General features: G+C 39.8%; 1 protein-coding gene across 1 annotated transcript in view; it reads left to right on the forward strand.

The window, feature by feature from the left end:
• Positions 1-19,044, forward strand: part of LOC129495535 (thrombospondin type-1 domain-containing protein 7B) — a 741,731-nt gene that overhangs the window by 340,398 nt on the left and 382,289 nt on the right. The window contains exons 8-9 of the mRNA XM_055303120.1: positions 249-483; positions 8,779-8,894. Of these exons, the coding sequence (XP_055159095.1) occupies positions 249-483; positions 8,779-8,894 (351 nt within the window). The remainder of the gene's footprint in view (positions 1-248; positions 484-8,778; positions 8,895-19,044) is intronic.

Consider the following 19,044-nt stretch of genomic DNA (forward strand, 5'->3'; position numbering starts at 1 on the left):
CTATTACTTAAGAGGGAAAAGTGAAATATATTGTCCTTAGATTGTTACTCAGGACAAAAGGACCATGGCCCCAGAGTGGGCAGAAAGGTACAGAGGCTCAGGCCTTTGGAATCCTGTGTCAAAAACACCATCTTTTTGGACCATTAAAACAGCAAAAATAACAAAATTAAGAACGACAAAATGACAGAAACATGGTAATAACAAACAGCAACAACTATGTCTTTTTTTTTTTTTTTTAATTTTCACAGGTGGAAAACCATGTCCTCCTAGTCAGGCCCTCCAAGAGTATCGTTCATGCAATGACCATTCCTGTATGCAGCTCTACTGGGAGACATTGCCTTGGGGCCCCTGTTCTGAAGATGCATTGGTAACTGCCCTTAATGCAACCATTGGCTGGAATGGAGAGGCTACCTGTGGTGTAGGCATTCAGACGCGGAGGGCCTTCTGTGTCAAGAGTCACGTGGGACAAGTGATGACAAAAAGGTATCACCGATAATTTATTGAAAAATGCATATGATTATTGCATAGTTGAGTATTTTTAGTCAAAAACATTTATCAAGCAACGAATATGCTTCAGTGTATGCTAGAGGAAAAGAATGTTGTTTCTTTTGAGTCTTAAAGACTAGAAAATCTCTCTCAGAAACAAAGGTAGAAACTGTTATAATATGGATCATTAGTAAAGTTACAATACATGCATTAGTTCATGGAAAGTAAATGTGGCCCACAAATACTGAATCTGTTTAAGTAATCAAACATTTTCTCAACCTTGTCTCAGTATTTTTGGCTTTTTTTAGATCATGTAAGGACAAGGACAATGTGAAGGTTCATCCTCCACTTTGAAAGTATGGGGTTGTGGTACATTTTTGTTAGGTTCCACTGATCTTTTATGCCTGTTCATGCCTGTAACTAGGTTGCAATCTCATACATGTTAGACGCTGCACATTAAGATATAATTTCTTTTTAAGATTGTATTTATTTATTCATGAGAGACACACAGAGAGAGGCAGAGACATAGGCAGAGGGAGAAGCAGGCTCCATGCCCGGAGCCTGATGTGGGACTCGATCCTGGAACTCCGGGATCATGCCCTGGGCTAAAGGCAGACACCCAACCTCTGAGCCACCCAGGCATCCCTGAAGATATAAATTACAAAACAAAACAAAAAAATCAGTAGGATAATTTGGACATGGGAACTAGGTTATAGAGATCAAAAACGGTCAGAGTCAGTTGCAAGTGATAGGGGAAAAGGAGTAATCAAACGGAAACTCAGCTGTGGGAGTTTTATCTCTTGACCATTTGAGGAGACACGGCTTTTCCTCTGTCCTTGTGGGAAGCCTCATGGAAAAGAAGATGTAAGGGACCTAGGAAGTATACAGTGACTGGGTAACTGTCCTGTCTGTGCTGATTTCCTAATGGAGGTGTTTCAACTAGTCTCCTCCTCATGGTAGAAACCTCCCCTCACCGCCTCCCTCCCCCTACCGCCCCCATTCCCACCACAGCAGTGATACATCACCAGGATGCACATGCTCAGGGTGTTTTGTCTAGTATCACAAACAAGGCAACTTAGAGCTCTGCCCCAGGAATTTCCCAGTTGGGAAAATGAAACCCTCTCTTCTTTCTATTCATGAGGCTCTAAGTATATGAATTGACAGTTGGCCCAGACATGGTCCTGGAAGAAAAAGCAGGCAAGGACAGTGGAAGTGATGCTCAGAAAGAAACAGAAACTAAAGCAGAACATGTCCTTGGCAGCATCAGGCCCTGGTCCTGTCCGGCTAAGTATGCCTCTTCCCCTCCTGGCAACATTTGCTCTTCCACCTAATTTAATCCAATTTGTGTTGCTGTCCTGGGCAACTCAAACAGCTGATTGATTTCACCTTGGGGAACCTTGATACTAGGCTCTGGGCCTTATCCACGCTGGTGTGGAAACTACAAAAGCTGTGTAAGGAAAGGCATAGGAGCTAGTTAAGAGAAGTGAACGGCTGATGGCAAAGTAGTGCAGACTGACCAGATACACATGTTGGAGGGTCCGATGTGCAGATGGTTCTGCTAATGCAAGTGAAGATGATGTGACTTGAAGTGAAGCACAGTCCAGGAGACCTCATCTCTCTCTCCTCCAAGGGTGGCTTTCTAGAGGGCTGGAGTTGGATGTTCTTAATTGCTGCAACCCCAGACTTAAGCACAATGTCTGGCATATAGTATACCATAAATGACCTTGGAATTCATGAATGAGGGGCACCTGGGTGGTGCAGTTGGTTAAGCATCTGCCTTCAGCTCAGATCATGATCCCAGGGTTCTGGAATTGAGCTCCATCTCAGACTCCCTGCTCAGTTGGAAGCCTGTTTCTCCTTTCCCTCTGCCCTTCCCCCTGCTTGTGTTCTCTTTCTCTCACTTTCTCTCTCTCTGTGTCAAATAAATAAAATCTTAAAAAAAAAAAAAAGAATTCATGAATGAACTAGATTTATGTGTAGGAAGCCTATAGGGTTCAACCAGGATTGGATATGAATTGCAGAGTACTGAGAAAAGCTGATGTCTATCCTTTGTTCAAGAAAAATTACTTTATTTACCATCATACATTTTGGCAAAGGGGACTGCCATAAAGAGTAATGACTAGATCATATGTATTACCTGCTACTCTTATTAATTCATAAATGTTATTTCTGCATTAGACCTGACTCTACATTGCTTGTGCTGTGCACAATGTGGACATACCAAATGTGGAATACCAAATTATGTCAGTTGTGTTTTGCAACTTGCCCAGTGTGCGTAGCACTACATGGACTGATTGAATCAATGGTAGTTATAGCCAGACATGGACAATATGTTTTACATATCACCTGGCTCAGGTGAAAATCTATTTCACCTGGTTATGAAAATCCTAGAAGGCTTATGAAGATATTATGCAGACATGAGAACTCCTTTTATCTTGGGAAGGATTGCAGCTTTGATAATGTTCATTTTTATGATGTAAATTTTCAGCTGCTTAAAAAAGATGCATGGAATATTAGCTTGAATATCCAAATAAAATTAAATATGGCTTAGGTATAGTAGTAAACTCTCCATAAAATGCAGCAAACTATTACTCCTTATCATGATGTGAAATTTTTGTATGCCTGATGTCTGATCTTCTCCCTGACACAAAACTCTTCAGCTCTTAATCGGGACAAGAAAAATCCACTTGATATGAGTATGGTTTGTTTATTTCTTAGCAAAGGGATATTAGAATTGAGAGTGATACCAAATAAATTGTAACATAAAGGCCTATTTGGACCGTTATGTTCAAGAAGCCTGTTTTCTATTCTTATAATTACTTCAAATGACAGGTGGTTTTTTTTTTTTTTTTTTTGTTTGTTTGTTTATTGTTGTTGTTTTCTTTGTAAAAGCCCGAGCACATAAATGTTGTTATTGTGAATACCATCCAGTTTTGCTCGGTTTACCGTCACAGAAAAATGAGTTGCACAAATGTCTTAACACACACACACACACACACGTATTGCTAATTATTTTTTACACTGCTAATGAGGCTGGAGACTGAATTCTTACTGTATGTAGTCAAACAACTCTGCTAAATATGAGGCGCCTGAATTGACTTTAGGAAAATTAAAAATTTATAGGTTAAGGAGATTAATTGAACTAAGAAGTTAATACCTAGTGTCCATGAAGCACATAGTGAGATAATGAAACTATTAGCAGTAGAAAATATCCTTTGCTCTGCCCTTTCAAAAAAATATATTTTTTGGTTCTTTTTATGTGAAAGCTATGGCAGTGGAGAAAGATTCCCTGCCATTTGTGAAGTCCTCAGGGTGGGAGTGGAAACAGAAAAGGAGGAGGGAACATCCTAAAGAAGGAGGAGCCTCCTGGGTACAGAGAAAGAAGCATGTCTCCACGGAATGGATGGGCTGATATAATGTACTTTATCTCCAAGCCCACTGCACTGGGAGGCAGAGTTCCTTGCAAGTTCTTGCTTCCCTGGGTTGGTGTTTGGTTTCTATGCAATTGTATAGGTTAGAATGTTACCATTGTTTGAGTAATAGAACTGATCATATCAGAAAATGAGAACCAGCCAGGGCACAAGGGGAACAGAAGTGAGTTTATTGGGATAGTTCTGGGGTTTGTTTGGTCTCGTTTCACTATTCATTGTATTTTTTTTTTCCAGTTGCAGTGTACAAAGAATTAAAAAAAAAAGATTAAAAACACACAATTCAAAGCCTTCCAAAAGTCCTGATAAGGCACTTTCTGCCTTTAATGTGAAGACACCTGGCATTGTGTGAGATATAATAAAACAGGGCTCCGTTTAAACGTTTAATGTTGACAAAGTTGGCAGGTTTGCTCCACCTAGCTGAGTGAGACGTATGTTGGTTCTGGGTCAGGGTACTGATCAAAGAAATGGAGCATTGTCTCTGCATCTTGATTATGGAGGAATAACTAGAAAATGGCAGGTCTCTGTAGCTCAGTTTGATGCATTTCAGCACAGTGTTTATAAGGAGCTAAAGGCTGTGGGGCGACAATGAGATAATAGTTATGGAACATTCCAGTGCTGGTCCAGGGAAATATATGTGCCGAAATGAAATACATTCATCCTTTTATTGAGAGCACTGCCTATCTTGGATCAGAGTGTTATGTGAAATTAGGTATAAATTATGACAAAAGCCAAGGGGCCATACTTTGTTTACTAACTAAAAAGTGAATTCATATGTTTCCCGGTGTTAAGGCTTTAATTTTATTTTGGAAATGGCTGTATAAATTAGCCTAATATCCCCAGGGATTTTTTTTGTCTTCAGGCTCCAATAACATTGAATACTATTCAATCATTCACTTACTGTTATTAAATATTTACACTGAGCTTAAAATATGGCACTTTGAAGATATAAGATGGAATCCATCATTAAAAATTAGTCTATTGTATTGTGCATGCATACACAGGCACACAGACCTACACACACAAGAAAACAGCATGAAAGTTGTTGAAAAACCTTTTTTGGTCAATGTCAATGCAACAATACAGAAAATAAACCTTAGTGATTTTAGAAACGTAAGGCATGTTTATTGCTAATGGGCAAAGGGAGTATTTTTGAAGACTAAGAAGAAACTTAAGAAAGTAAGAAATGTGGTGATTCTTGAAGGAGTAGACATCATGTAAATAGGAGGGAAGAGAAGTTGAACCCCTAGAGAAAGGGTCAACGTTACTGGCAAAAGAAATGAACCAAAAAAACAGTTTTCACTGACAAGAGAATATTTGGCTCCTATCAGACCAGAAATCACATTCCAGGAAAGCCCTTGGTTAGTGGCCTCTATAAAAACAATATAACCTGAGCTTGATCTTTGCAACAGAGGAGATGATACAGTTTCTCTCTTATGGACTTAAGGGAAGAACACACAGAGAGAAAGGAAAGGGGCTGTATTATGAAAAGCTGACATTATGCCCAGGAAGTATTTAGTGTGAGTGATGCCAATTAAGGGTAAATCAAGTAGACAATATCCATTCCCTAAGAGAGATTAACACCTACTCCTAATTGAAGTGAGCAAAATCCCTACAGGATCAGCCTTCCTCTCCAGAAAGCCTAAAGCCAGTGCCATAAATGCTTCTAAGCTATTTTGCCAAAGGTCCAGTGAATGTGAAGTGGCTGGTTGGTGCAGGGACCCTGCTGCCCCACTGAGCACACAGGAAGCTGGTATTGCTTAAGTCACACTTTCATTTCCAGCCATACACCAGGCACTGTTGGAGACGAGTTACCATAAACAGCAGCTCAATTTAATTTTAGTAGCCCTCAGAGTAGGAATAAAGGACTTGGGAATGATTTTAGCGTTTTTTTGCTATCTCTAGTAAAGTATGACATAAATTTTCCTTACCCGAATAGCTTAAGTAACACTAGATTCTCACAAAGACACTCTTCTTTCTTTCCATTGTTTTATTGATCTCTTTGATAGTGTTTCTGTGTATATTAAGTATGATTAATATTAATGTCACCAAGAGTTAATTTATTGAGCATTCTTTTTCTGTGAGTACATACACTTCCCATTTCAACTTATTTTTTTTTAATTGTATTTATTTACTTGAGAGACAGAGCCCAAGCAGTGCGGAGTGGTAGAGGGAGAGGGAGAAGCAGACTCCCTGCTAATCAGGGAGCCTGATGCGGGGCTTGATCCCAGGACCCCGGGATAATGACCTGAGCTGAAATGAGACCCTTAATTGACTGAGCCACCCAGGTGCCTCCTTTTCACCTTATTTTTATCCAACTTTTATACACTCCATAAAAGAAGTAAAATAATACAGAGAGATTAATGATGGCAACCGATAGGTCCCATCTATCTCCTGCTGCATTTAGTATCCCACATCTCAAACACAACCACAGCCACTTTTTAACAGTTATTCTGTGTTCTCTCTCTCTCTCTCTCTGTGTGTGTGTGTATGTGTGTGTGTGTGTGTGTGTGTGTGTTTACTGGGCAAAACTTCACATGGTTCACAAATCATAACAACATGCAAGGAGATACATAATACATAACAAAGAGAAGCCTGATGCTCACAGCCCCGCTCCCACCCACCCTCTCTGCCTCCTGTCCTGCCACTGGCGGCCACTATGTTAGTTTATTTCTGTCCATTGTATCTTTATGTCAATATAAGCAAGCACAAGTGTATATTCTTCTTCCTCCTCCCTTTCTGTTTACCTCTTAACTCTAAATGATACATTGTTCACACAACTTTCATACAACTCTTCACTTATCAATCTAAAATACCCATTGCAGGGTGCCTGGGTGGCTCAGTCAGTTAAGTGTCTGCCTTCAGCTCAGGTCATGATCCCATGGTCCTGGTATAGAAGCTGGTGTCCCTGTCCCTGCTCAGCAGGGAGTCTGCTTTACCCTCTACCTCTGCTCTCCCTGCCCCCATCATGCTCTGTCTCTCTCTCTCTCTCTCAAATAAATAAATAAATAAATAAATAAATAAATAAATAAATCTTTAAAAAAAAGTTAAGAAAATAATAAAATGCCCATCCCTTGATTCCCTCTTATAAAAGCAATGAACCTTAGCTCATTTACACTAATTCCTGTCTCGATTCCCAGATTGTTGGTTTTCTGTTGGTAGGTTACATTAGTACTTTTGATTAATCTTTTTAGAAATTTATTCTTTTTTCATTTATATTTAGCTCACCTGCTTTGTCAGATAAGGACATCCAAGCCTTCACTGTGTCTCCCTCCCCTCCTCCCCACTCCTGCTTTGTCCATTCTGTCTTCACCTGATGGTGGCACAAGTGGTGTCCTGTACATTCTGTTCCACGGTCAAGTTCAGTCTTCCATGTTTGGCTTACATATTGTTTTTAAAGTTTTGAAACTAGGAAAATGTTTTCATTTTGATAACTATCTAAATTGATGAGATCCAATGTCAGCCAGATTCTTGGATGACCAATTTTTCTTCTTCTTCTACATCCATTATTGTCTTCTCTTACTTTTTCTTGGTGTTTGAACACTGGACAACCTCTGTGTTTGCATGTTGGTCATTTTGTAAACCATTGGTGGACTTTTCATCTGATCTGGCATCCTTTCATCAGCTCTGTGTTGTTTTTAAATTCATCATATCTTCATTAATTTTATCTCCTCTATTTTCTATTCTCTCCTTCCAGAATATCTGCTGATTGTCTGAATTTGCTACACTGGTATTTTTTTTTCTATCATAATTTATCTCAAATGGTCTGTCTCCATGTGGCTTTTGGTCCATTACTGATTATTTCAGTACCTTAGTTTATCATGCGAAAATGAAGGTTATAATGCCTCTTACTTTTGTCATTAGGAATAAATGGAAGAAGGTAGCCAAAGCCCTTATGCAGCCCTGCCTACTTATTGCCAGAGCTCGTGCTGTGAAGTTTTACCCACACTGCATTTATGTGCTTTATGAAGAACTCCTTGGGAACAGAATTTAAAATGCAAATATATGTTGCTGAGTGCTTTCCTGTTTTCTTTTTGGCATATCACTGTTTTAGAAGATAATCAATGTAGTTTTAGCCCTCTGTGTTCATAAAACAAGTAAGTAGGCAAGAAAACAAACAAAAGCTTGATTGCCATTTTCTGAGACTTTAGTTCTTCCAAGTGATTCTGAATCAATTGACTGTAGTATTTTCCTCCCAAGTGTGAGCATTCATTATCAGCAAAAAAGAAAAAAAAAAAAAACAGAACTGGAGTGTTTCTCTTGTTAATGCTAGTATGCTACTTAGTATATTTGACATTTGCCATCTGTCATATTTTCCTTACTCCAGCTCATCAATCCACATGTTCTAAAGAGTTACCTGCCAATTGTTTAAGTATTCTAAAATTCTCTTCATTATCCAAGACGTAGAGTATATGTAAGTGGTTTTCAATGATTTTTGTTTCCCAATATGTCCATGTATTGCCTTATATTTTCCTATTCCTTTTGTAGAATATCACTGATTTGATATATTACCCTGAATAAAATGCTTTTTAAAAAATATATCGGGTATGTTCATTCTGAAAAAAATAAATCAAATGTCATTTGAATTGATGCTGATGGTGACACTTTCTTGTGAAGGCATTCCCTTTCATTAGTTTCAGGAATTGCTCTTCTCCTGGACTACTGAAAAGTATTTTGGTCTCTAGGTCAAGAGAGCTGAAGTTGCCTTTGGCTCTGTCCCTGGATGGGAGCCCTTGGGCTCTCTCTTCCTCATCTTAAAACGAACAACAGGGCCTCAATGTTTTCTGTTCTGAAATCCTACAGTTCTCTGCTAAACCACTTACTTCTTCCAGGAGGCATTGATATTGTCTCTTCACATTGGCAGGTGTCCAGATTCGACTCGGCCCGAAACAGTACGCCCTTGTCTTCTTCCCTGCAAAAAAGACTGTATTGTGACAGCTTTCAGTGAGTGGACGCCCTGCCCGAGGTCATGCCAACCAGGTCAGTGCATTCAGTTTGTATTGTTTTACTTTCTAAGCACCTGATTTGTTTTCCCCAGTGCTAAATAAATGAGAGATTATAGAATGGGAGCATCTTTCTTTTCCATTTGCATGTCCCCCTGGGAAACAAGGTTGGTAAAATTTGTAAATGAAGTCTTGGATTTCCAGATCTATCAGGACTGGGCAGGGAAAACATATTCAGTTACTGTATGCCATAATTTCACTGGCATGTGTTGCAGGAGTGCTCATCCTCTGGGAACCCTGTTGTGGTGTTTTAAATAGCCATTCACATGTGGTTCCTTATAAAGCCTCATTACCAACAGGTTCTTTGTGGCTCCTGTGTGCTCAGAGTCTGACTGTAGACATCTATATTAGATTATAGGGCCTTAAGCACTGTGCCTACATCACTGAAAATACAAGCTTATGGAAGAAAGAGGATAAATATGTAAAAAGCATTGAATAGGCACAGGAATTGACAATAGAACATTTGTGTTTTTTTACTATAAATGGTGATACTTTATATATCTGGGTGTTATTGGAGGGCAGTGATCCAGGATACTTAATACCTAAGTCCTAAAAAATCACCCAGGAGCACTTTGTAAAATGACCCTCTTTCTTAGAACAGGTCTTTCCCTCCATACTTATTGCACTCCCTCTGATAAGCTAGTCCATGTGGAGATACAAGTACTCCTGGTCCAAAAGCTCCATTGCCATCTAAAACCTAGAGTTAATAATCTGGTTCTTTTCCCATAGTCTTCTACCTTAGCCTTGGCCCTGTGGATCTTACCATCACCACAGTAAGAAAAGGCAAATCCAGAAAAGGAAGGATACATAGAATTGTAGCCCTAGTGCCCAGAGTAAATTGGGTTTCATCCAGCCATCCTTGCCATCTCTGGGTAGTCATGTCTTCTCAAGCAGGACAAGGCTGTACTCGCCTCTCCTGGAAGAAGGGGCAAAGAAGTACAGATGCAGTCCTGGGAGGAGAGAACCTGCCCCAGAGACTGAGAGCATTCACACATCTCCTTGGGAAATTCTATCATTGTGCATCTAGGATCCCCCAAATGTTCTTTGGCTCACACATCATTAAGGGTGTGATGTGAAATTATGACCAACATTGATATAGACCTGCCTGATATGATACCCCCCTCCTGCCCCTCCCCCGCGACTGGCAAAGGGATAGTGATGGATAGAAAAGATTGTCGTCATGAGTGTCTTATATTGCAGTGCTGGGGAACCTGCATAAGGCTTTAATAACCATGCCATTTCATCTTCTTAATGATCTTCTGTCACAGAATTAATATAGTATCCAGTGAGCTTTCTTATGGATAGCATTAAAATAAATATTTTGAATATGAAAGAGCTTTGACAATTACAGTGGAATATTTTTCTGGTCTTTGGGGGTATAAAATAACAGTCTCTTCCAGAAACTTTTCCAAACTCATTTTCCTGAGTGGGGATATAAAGTAAGTAAACTGAATGAACCAGGTTTGTCCAGTAACCAGGGTAATGTCACTTCCAGACAGAGTGGGACAGAAAAGCTATGATTTATCTGCACCATTTGAAAGACAGCATCTAGGAGGCTGACTTTTGGAATTTTAATGGTAATGTACTTGAAAAATATTCAAAGATAAATGAAGATAAATATTGGGAAAATGCAAGAAAACAAAGTAACCTATGATTATGGAGTTTTGAGATTCAGCTATTACTTTTAGTTTCTTCCTCACGAGAAATTAGTATAATTCCTCTCTTGAGTGATTATAAGAAAGGAAAGACTGAATTAAAATAATACCCCACTGGCAGCCAGATATTGGTGTTGGAGCTGTCAGGGTCCCCTGACACTGAGGGAGGCCTATTAGTTTTGTTGAGCCAGTGCACCCTAGTGGCCAGAGATTACTTTGGCTGCTGCTCTTGCTCAATACTGCTCATGTATTTATTCTACATTCAAGAAAATTCTCTGCTGCCTGAGAGTCTTCTAGCACTGGTTAAGGATGGAGGAATCATAGAGCATGTGAAATAATTGCTCTTCTAGCAATTTTAAATTTTACTTCAATTTCCAGAGATTCAATTAGTTATTTAAATGGTTGGCATCGTAATGAAAATAGTTCTAAGCCTCTGTGGTCTTTTTTTTTTGCCTCCAATTTTTCAAGCCTAGATAATTCTTTTCACAGCCTGGCAGCCAGGGGACCTGGAAGAGCAAAGATTCAATTTTCAGATTTATTCCAACTTTCCATTTCAATCCTATTTACCCTCATGTTTAGTTTATACCTTGGGACCAATATATTATTAAATAACCATGGGTTAATTAGGGTGACTATGAGAGGGAGGAGAATACTGAAGGAAATTGTACCTCTAAACCTGTGGTTCTCAGACTTTATTGTTGCCACATCACCTGGAAGCATTACTAAAATGGAGATTTTCAGCTCCATAGCTAGAAATTTTGATTCAGTAACTATGGCATGGTCCCCAAAAATGTGAGTTGTAAGTAGCTACCCCTGAATGGTAATGTAGTTTCCTTTCCATGCTTAATAAAAATAGATCCATGTACAAATACAGTTTGAACTCTAAACATATGACCTGTTTTTCAGCTTCTTCAATGCATTGTGTTTTTCCAGGTCAATAGCTGTAGAGTGTGATGGCTAAAAACAGACTCTGGAGCCAGATGAACAGGGTTGAGTTTCAAAGTTTGCTCTGTGATGGGGATACATACTTCATCTCTCTGTGCCTCAGTTTCCTTGTTTATAAAACAGGGTTAATAGTCACACCTACCTATATGGAAAATGCCTAGAGCACTGCCTGACAAGCATTTCCACAGTTGCTCTGAGCCTTTGCACCTGTTGTGTGTGAAGCCCACACTGTATTCAGATGCCCCTTCCATTTTGACCCCGTGCATCCACAGGAACCTGCATTCCCCCAGAAATGCTGTTCTCATTTTCCATATTTCTGAGATGTTGCCAATTCATCCCATTAACTAGATCATTCCAGAGCATCTTGCACATACCCCTTTATGGTACCCCATACTTATCTTTCCATGCCAGTATTGTCCTTGCTATAAGTCCATGAATGCAGGGACCCTTTCTGTCATCTTCACTACTGGATCCTCTAAACCCCACACAGAGATGAGGCATTGATGTCACTCGATGACTACCTTTTGAATGGACAGAGGTCCTGTAAAGAGAGAGAATGGTGCAACTTTGAATCCAGGCAGGAAACTCTCTTGTCCTTGAAAATGTCCTTTAAAATATACTTTGGAGAGTGGTGCTCTAGAACAATACTTCTCAAACTTAAATGGTCATACAAACCCCCGGGGATCTTAGTAAATATAGATTCTAATTCAGGAGACCCAGATGGGAACTGGAATTGTACCTTTCTGTAAGGTCCCAGGTAATAACTGTATTTTGGTTACAAAGCTCCTGGTCAGAGTGGTGTTCATTAGAAATTTTTGAGCAAGGTAATGACGTGATTGAAGTTGTAAAGTGAGAAGATTAGCCTAGAACAAATCAGCAGGTGAGAATACAGATGAGGTACAGTGTGGGATGAAGAGAAGTGTAGGTTTAATTTGCACTGAGAAATCAGGAGTAACATGGGCCAGAGCAGGGGACAACCTTGGCTAATGAGGAAGGAGGAGCTCTTTTTTGCAGCTGTGGTTTCAGATTGGTTCATCAAAGAAAAGTTTATGTTCGTGGTCCTCAAATTTGGATGCACAATGGAACCACTTAGAGATCTCTAGAATATACTTTTATTTTGTGTTTTACTCCACATCAAAGTTTACTCCACATCAAGTTTCCACATGGGTTTTACTCCAAAACATCATGGTGTAATAGGCTTTTCATATGATCAGGGAATCACCAGGTTATATGAACCTCAAACAAAACCCATCTGAAACCTCTCAGAGCTTCAGGGGTCTGAGTATAACAGGAGTGGTTTGTACCTTAGCAATGGATGAGTTGTGTGAGCTTTTATTCAGTCCTGGCTGGGTTCGTGAACTAAATCCTATGACCTAAAAGTATTTTCAAGCCATGAATGATCTCTAGCTAATAGACAGCCACTGCCCCTACCTTTATAATCCTCCTCATCTGTCTCTCTTTAAATGCTTAATGAGAGTCCCATATTCTTCTAAGCAAATGAGATATTTGTCAAGATGTGGCCTCTGATTTTTAAGTCCCGGTAATAAATTAGTCAAATGACCAAGAAGTATCCTTTGGTACTGTTCTTGCTGTTTTCTTTTAGTCTTCCTTCAGCCTACCAAGTAAATGCCTCCTGGAAGTATCCAGTGTTATTTGTTTAATAATGGCAACAGTTTTCTTACTGAGAGGTTCTCAGCCCTGTGCAGGGTTTCTTGTTTGTTTTTGTTTTGTTTATTTTTTCAATGCACAGATGTCTGAGACTCACCCTAGCCCGTGTTAGTCAAGATCTCTTCCCAGTGAAGGAACATTTACAATATTAAAACTCTCCTTAAGTGACTTCTTAAATGGGTAAAGGTGAGAAACACTCATTTAGTGCTGTATACTTTGCAACATGCCTTCACATACATTTTAACCTCTTGCAGGAGATCACTGATAATTGCTTGTGTAGGTGTTGTTGGGAATTATAGCGGCCACTGTTCTTGTAGCTGTAACATTTCATATTTTTACTTTAAAGTCACAAAGCAGGACTGATTTTCCAAGATTTATCTCAGCTTATCTTTAAAGGGGCTTACTTTATATTTCCAGCATTGAATTACATGAAATTTTAGACATACACATAAATTAATAGAATATTAATGCAGAAGATTAATGATTAATAGAATGTGCTCTTGTGTAACCATCACCAAGTGAAAATAATCAACAACTTGTGGCCACTCTTGTTTTCTCTGTGCTACCATCATCCCCCTTTCTATTACCCCGCTGATAGATTATTTTGAAATCATTCCCTGATGTGTATCCCGCTTCTATAGACGGGAAAATATGTGGCAGGTAAAGTTATTAGGTTGGAAGATAAAATATGCCTTATGCAAGATAGCTTTTCTTATAAATTCCTAGAAACCACAGAGCTAATGATTAATTATTTGTCAGTATCAATAATTAAAGGCCGAGGGAGCTCCTTTAACTTTCATCTCCAAGGGACAAGCTGGAGAGCAGTGTCAAGGAAACAGGAAAGGCCAAAGGCAAACTGCTGCTGGGAATTGTAGGAAACTTCATTTGGTGGTAGCCTTTGTTCCTATGTCAAACCTCCTACAAATATGTCTTGAGATTTTTCAGTATCAAAGAGGGTAATTTTTTTTTAATGCCTATGTGGTGTGGTGCAGTGGTTAAGAGCATGGACTCTCAAGTCCCATCTTTTCTGTGTAAGTCACTTTAGACTCCCTTTCAACTTGCTGTGTTTCAGTTTCATCCTGTCTAAAATGGGATAATATTCGCATCTACTTCCTAGAGTGGTTATAAGGATTAACTGAGAATAGGGCACGTTGAAGAATGTCACGCATATGGAAATTTAGTTGTAGTGGTAGTAGCATGTAAGCTCCCTTAAGAACAGGGAATTTGTTGGTGTTCTGCGACTTTTAGACCTCCTATGCCATGCTACAATGGCATTTGTTTCCATGTCTGTGTTTTTCTTAGACAAATTATAAAATCTAGAGGGCAGGTGTCTTCTAATTTCATTAATGTTCTTGCAGTGCTTATCCCGGACATGAAGGATATTCAGTAATTTTTGTTGAATGAATGAATGAATGAATTCTGCAACTTTCCCACAACCAGTTCTAATTACTAAAGATTTTGCTTTCATAAAGATGAAGTCATAGCATTAACACTTTGTTCAGTGGATCTAGACCAATTAGGGGAAAAGTTATTGGTCATTCAGGATGTCTGATAAGTCAAAGGTCATCTATCCTAGAATCCAGAATTTCTCCCATTCAAATGCATACTAACACCACCATCTCTTCACTGACACCTTCCCAGCACACAGGATTCCCTCTTTCTCCCCACAGGCCCATCTGTGCCCTTTGTTTACCTGAGAAGTACTGGATGGAGTACTAATTTACTCCCAAATAATGAAGGATCTTCTGTGTTTGAGCAATCAAGATTTTGGGCCTGGGAAACTGGCCTCCAAAATCGTGTTGAAGGCATTATGATGATCTGATGACTTTCTTTGATAAAGTGACTTAACCTAAATTTCAGTTACCGCCTCTATAAATGTTCGATGTTATCAATTCCTGAGTGTTTTTGAAATACATAAGATGTATCTCACGTACATGTCCCAAGTTCCAGCCTCAAAATGCAGAGCATAGGTGCCTTTGTTTTATATGAGCTCCATGGGGGGGGGGGTAACTTGTCCCTTTAGTCTATAATCTAAGGCCCACATGTCACTACATTGTCCTGTACTCAATAAATGTTCCTGAAAATTTAGTAGGGGGAGTAACAAACATTTGGGCTTCTGGAGATTACAGTTCTCAATCATATTCCTGCCAAACTGAGGAGTTCTGCTGATAAAAGCCATAAAAGACACTTTCTCTCCATTCATGGGTAAACAAAATAATGGATAAAACCCTCTTAATTTCTTGTAATTTTTTGCTCTTGTGTCTGTTTTTGCTTGGTTTTGTTTTGCTTTTGCTAAAATTTGGCACCTTCTGCCTGACTCTATTAAAACACAGTATGAGGGGGATTTGATTTGAGAAAAAATAAAATAAAATCAGATTTGGCAACAACAACAAAAATTAAGACTATTTCTTCAGAGCCCCTTGACCATTTCCCAACGAGGAGGAATAGCATTGTATGATAGAAGAGCTACTGCTAGGAGGTCGGAACTCACCTGGTGCTACCTACACCTCAGCTTCAGAGGAAATATTAGCCTACATAATAGCTGACAGGGAAGTGTTCTCAATCTGCACTCTTTCTCCTTTCCCTAACCCCCTCTTCTTTGGCACCAGAGATTCATGTGCAGGGACCTGGCCTGATCATGGCATCACCAGCTGGGATTTTTCTTCACTTCCTACAGTGGGCCCGGACTCTGGGTATAATCCCAATGACTAAGAAGGTGAAGAGCCATACCCCCAGGTCAGAAGGGTGAAGTAACAAGTCCAAGATTACCCAACATGCATGGCAGAGCCAGAGCCAGAGCAGAATCCAGATTCGGTGACTCCAGGGCCCACCCATTTTATATCATAACAAGTTCTTTCTTTTTTTTTTTACGATTTTATTTATTTATTCATGAGAGACATAGAGAGAGGCAGAGACATAGGCAGAGGGAGGGCAGGCTCCCTATTGGGGAGCCTGATGGGGGACTTGATCCCAGGATCCCAGGCTTACAACCTGAGCCAAAGGCAAATGCTCAACCATTGAGCCACCTAGGTGTCCCACAAGAAGTTATTTCTTATATAGATAGGCATAGCTCATTTTGTCTGTTAATTATTAGGTACTCAAGAATTTGGAGCTTGGGACTCTGAAACCTGTGACACAGGCTTGACCCATTACAGACCTATCACACATTGCTTTCACATGTGCTGTTCCATTGACCATCAGGACAGTTTGGGGAAACAGGAACAGCTGTTCCATTAGTGCTGCTCCAGAGATGAGGTGATGGAATTGGTCAAAGGAAGCACTCCTGGTCACCTGGTCCAAAAGGAGCAAAGAGCAGGTAAAAATACTTTGTTTAAATTGATCTGGCCAGGGGATCCCTGGGTGGCGCAGCGGTTTAGCGCCTGCCTTTGGCCCAGGGCGCGATCCTGGAGACCCAGGATCGAATCCCACGTCGGGCTCCCAGTGCATGGAGCCTGCTTCTTCCTCTGCCTGTGTCTCTGCCTCTCTCTCTCTCTCTCTCTGTGACTATCATAAAAAATAAATAAATAAATAAATAAAATTAAATTGATCTGGCCACATTGCCTTGCCTGGTGAGCCTGTGCAGTTACAGGGGAAAAACAAAATTTAGACAAGGTTAGACTTATCACCAAAAGACCATCATATTAGCATGCCATGGCTTCATCTCACTGCCTCTTCAAATTAATAAAAGCTGTAATTTATTGATATCCATTATCCTATTTAATTCTAATTCAATCTTATATGGAAAGAACTATTATTACTCTTTTACTAGGAGGAAATAGAAGCCTAAAGATAGGACCCAAGATTGCAAAACTAATCTTGGGTTAGGACAAAACCACACGGAAGCCTAGGCTCTTATCCACTCACACAGCAATGAACATTTGCAGAACAATTAGTGTGTTCCAGCCATTGTGCTCCATACCGCGTGCATATATGTAGAGTGGTGAGTGAAACAGACACACATCCCTCCATTAGGGAGGGGACAGTCTACCAGAAGAAAATGGAGGCGTTGAACCCACAATTACCCAATGAACATGCATGCAGGTACAAATCATAATATGTGCTGGGCAGAAGATTGGAGTGCTGTGAAAGAAAGTGAGAAACAAAACAAAACCAAAACAAAAACAGAATTCCACTCTGTCTAGACATGTTTCTCCTTATCTCTGCTGCTTGCCCAGATCTAACCAAGGTGTAAATCCTTGCCTCCTCCACAGAATTTGTCTTGATCCTTCTGCTGGAAACAACCACTTCTCATTCTTGAGTCCCATAACCCTGTCTGACTTGCATGCATTCTAACTATCGGTAAAGGTGTTTTGTGTCTCTCTGAAGGGATGTGAAATCTTTGATGGCTGGAACCTTTTCTGTGTTCATTCCCAAAAGTGCCTAGTAATAAACTTAAGACAGAACAGAACTCAGTAAATCCATGTCAAATAAATAGAGGCCAGGCGGCCCAGGTGGCTCAACAGTTTAGCGCTGCCTGCAGCCCAGGGTGTGATCCTGGAGACCCGGGATCGAGTCCCATGTCTGGCTCCCTGCAGGGAGCCTGCTTCTCCCTCTGCTTGTGTCTCTGCTTCTCTCTGTGTCTCTCATGAATAAATAAATTAAATCTTTAAAAAAATAAATGAATAAAATAAATAGATGCCAGTTAGAAGCAACCTGCTTAAGCGAAGCTAGCAAACTATTAAGAGGAAAGTTGATATACTTTTGCAACTAAATTTCTTTCATAAACGATTTCATAGCTTACTGCAAGAACATGCACAGTGATGTTCATGATAAAAGATATGGGACTTAGAGACTAAGATTTATCTTTGGTTTCCTGGCAAACATGGTTAAAAACAAGGTTCATCTTTTTTGTTGGTTTACACATTCATCCATTAATTCATTCATTCCTATGCCCATCAGCCTGTTTGTTTATTATTTTTTTAATGAAATAATAAGAGTATCTTGTGGAAACCAAAGCCTATTCAATTGCTGATTCCCAGAAGGCATTTCCTACTGCAACTTCACATTCTATCTGAGGTCACCAACTGAGACCATAGGAAATGGTGTCCATAGGAAATGAAATTAAGGGGTTTCATGTTGTTTGTTTTTTAATAAAATCCAAAGGTATAATGTTGAAATGCAAAATTATGGTCATGTGCAGTCTTGCAGTGGCCCAGATTGGTCCAAGGGTTTAAAACAATTGAACAGGTTTCTGAAAGCGTGGCTTTCTAGTTCAGAATTACCGGGGATGCTTGTTAAAATCCTAAGAGATTCTGATTTTGAGGTCAGGCCTAGGCCCTCAAAATCTGCATTTTCAAACAAACTGCTTTAGTAATTCTAAGGTGTTGAGAACCTGAACTATGGAGACATTTGATTTAACCATCAACCCATGGATTATTTAAGAAATGTGTAACTTGTATCTACTGTATTGTTCCAATCATTTTTTTGGGTTTCAAAGATCAAAGGTTTTTAATCTATGGTAGGTTAAAATACCTTGTTATGAAATTATAACAAGAAATCTCACAGATATCCAAAAATAAGGGGAAAAAATTTCCCATGGACATCATGGGAACTAGAAATGCAAACAGGGACTGATGCTTCTCACTTCAGCTTCAAGCCCAGAGTTCTTCCTCCTGTCTCTGCTTCTCTGTGTGCACCCCCCCTTGTAATGAATCTTATATGAATCTGTATACTCCTAACTAACAGATTCAGAGCCCGGAAATGGCTGTCCCAGGATCGACTCTACCACACTTTGTTCCATCAGCACCCAGCATGGACAGAAACTTCCCTCTGGCTCTTAATTCAGGTTACCAAGAAAGGGAGCCTGATGGCCCTCGGCCACTTCAGCAGCCTGAGGTCAGGACCCATCTGAAAGAGAGA

Source organism: Nyctereutes procyonoides, unplaced genomic scaffold (genome assembly GCF_905146905.1).
Source record: "Nyctereutes procyonoides isolate TBG_1078 unplaced genomic scaffold, NYPRO_anot_genome, whole genome shotgun sequence".
In the NCBI taxonomy this organism is placed as follows: domain Eukaryota; kingdom Metazoa; phylum Chordata; class Mammalia; order Carnivora; family Canidae; genus Nyctereutes; species Nyctereutes procyonoides.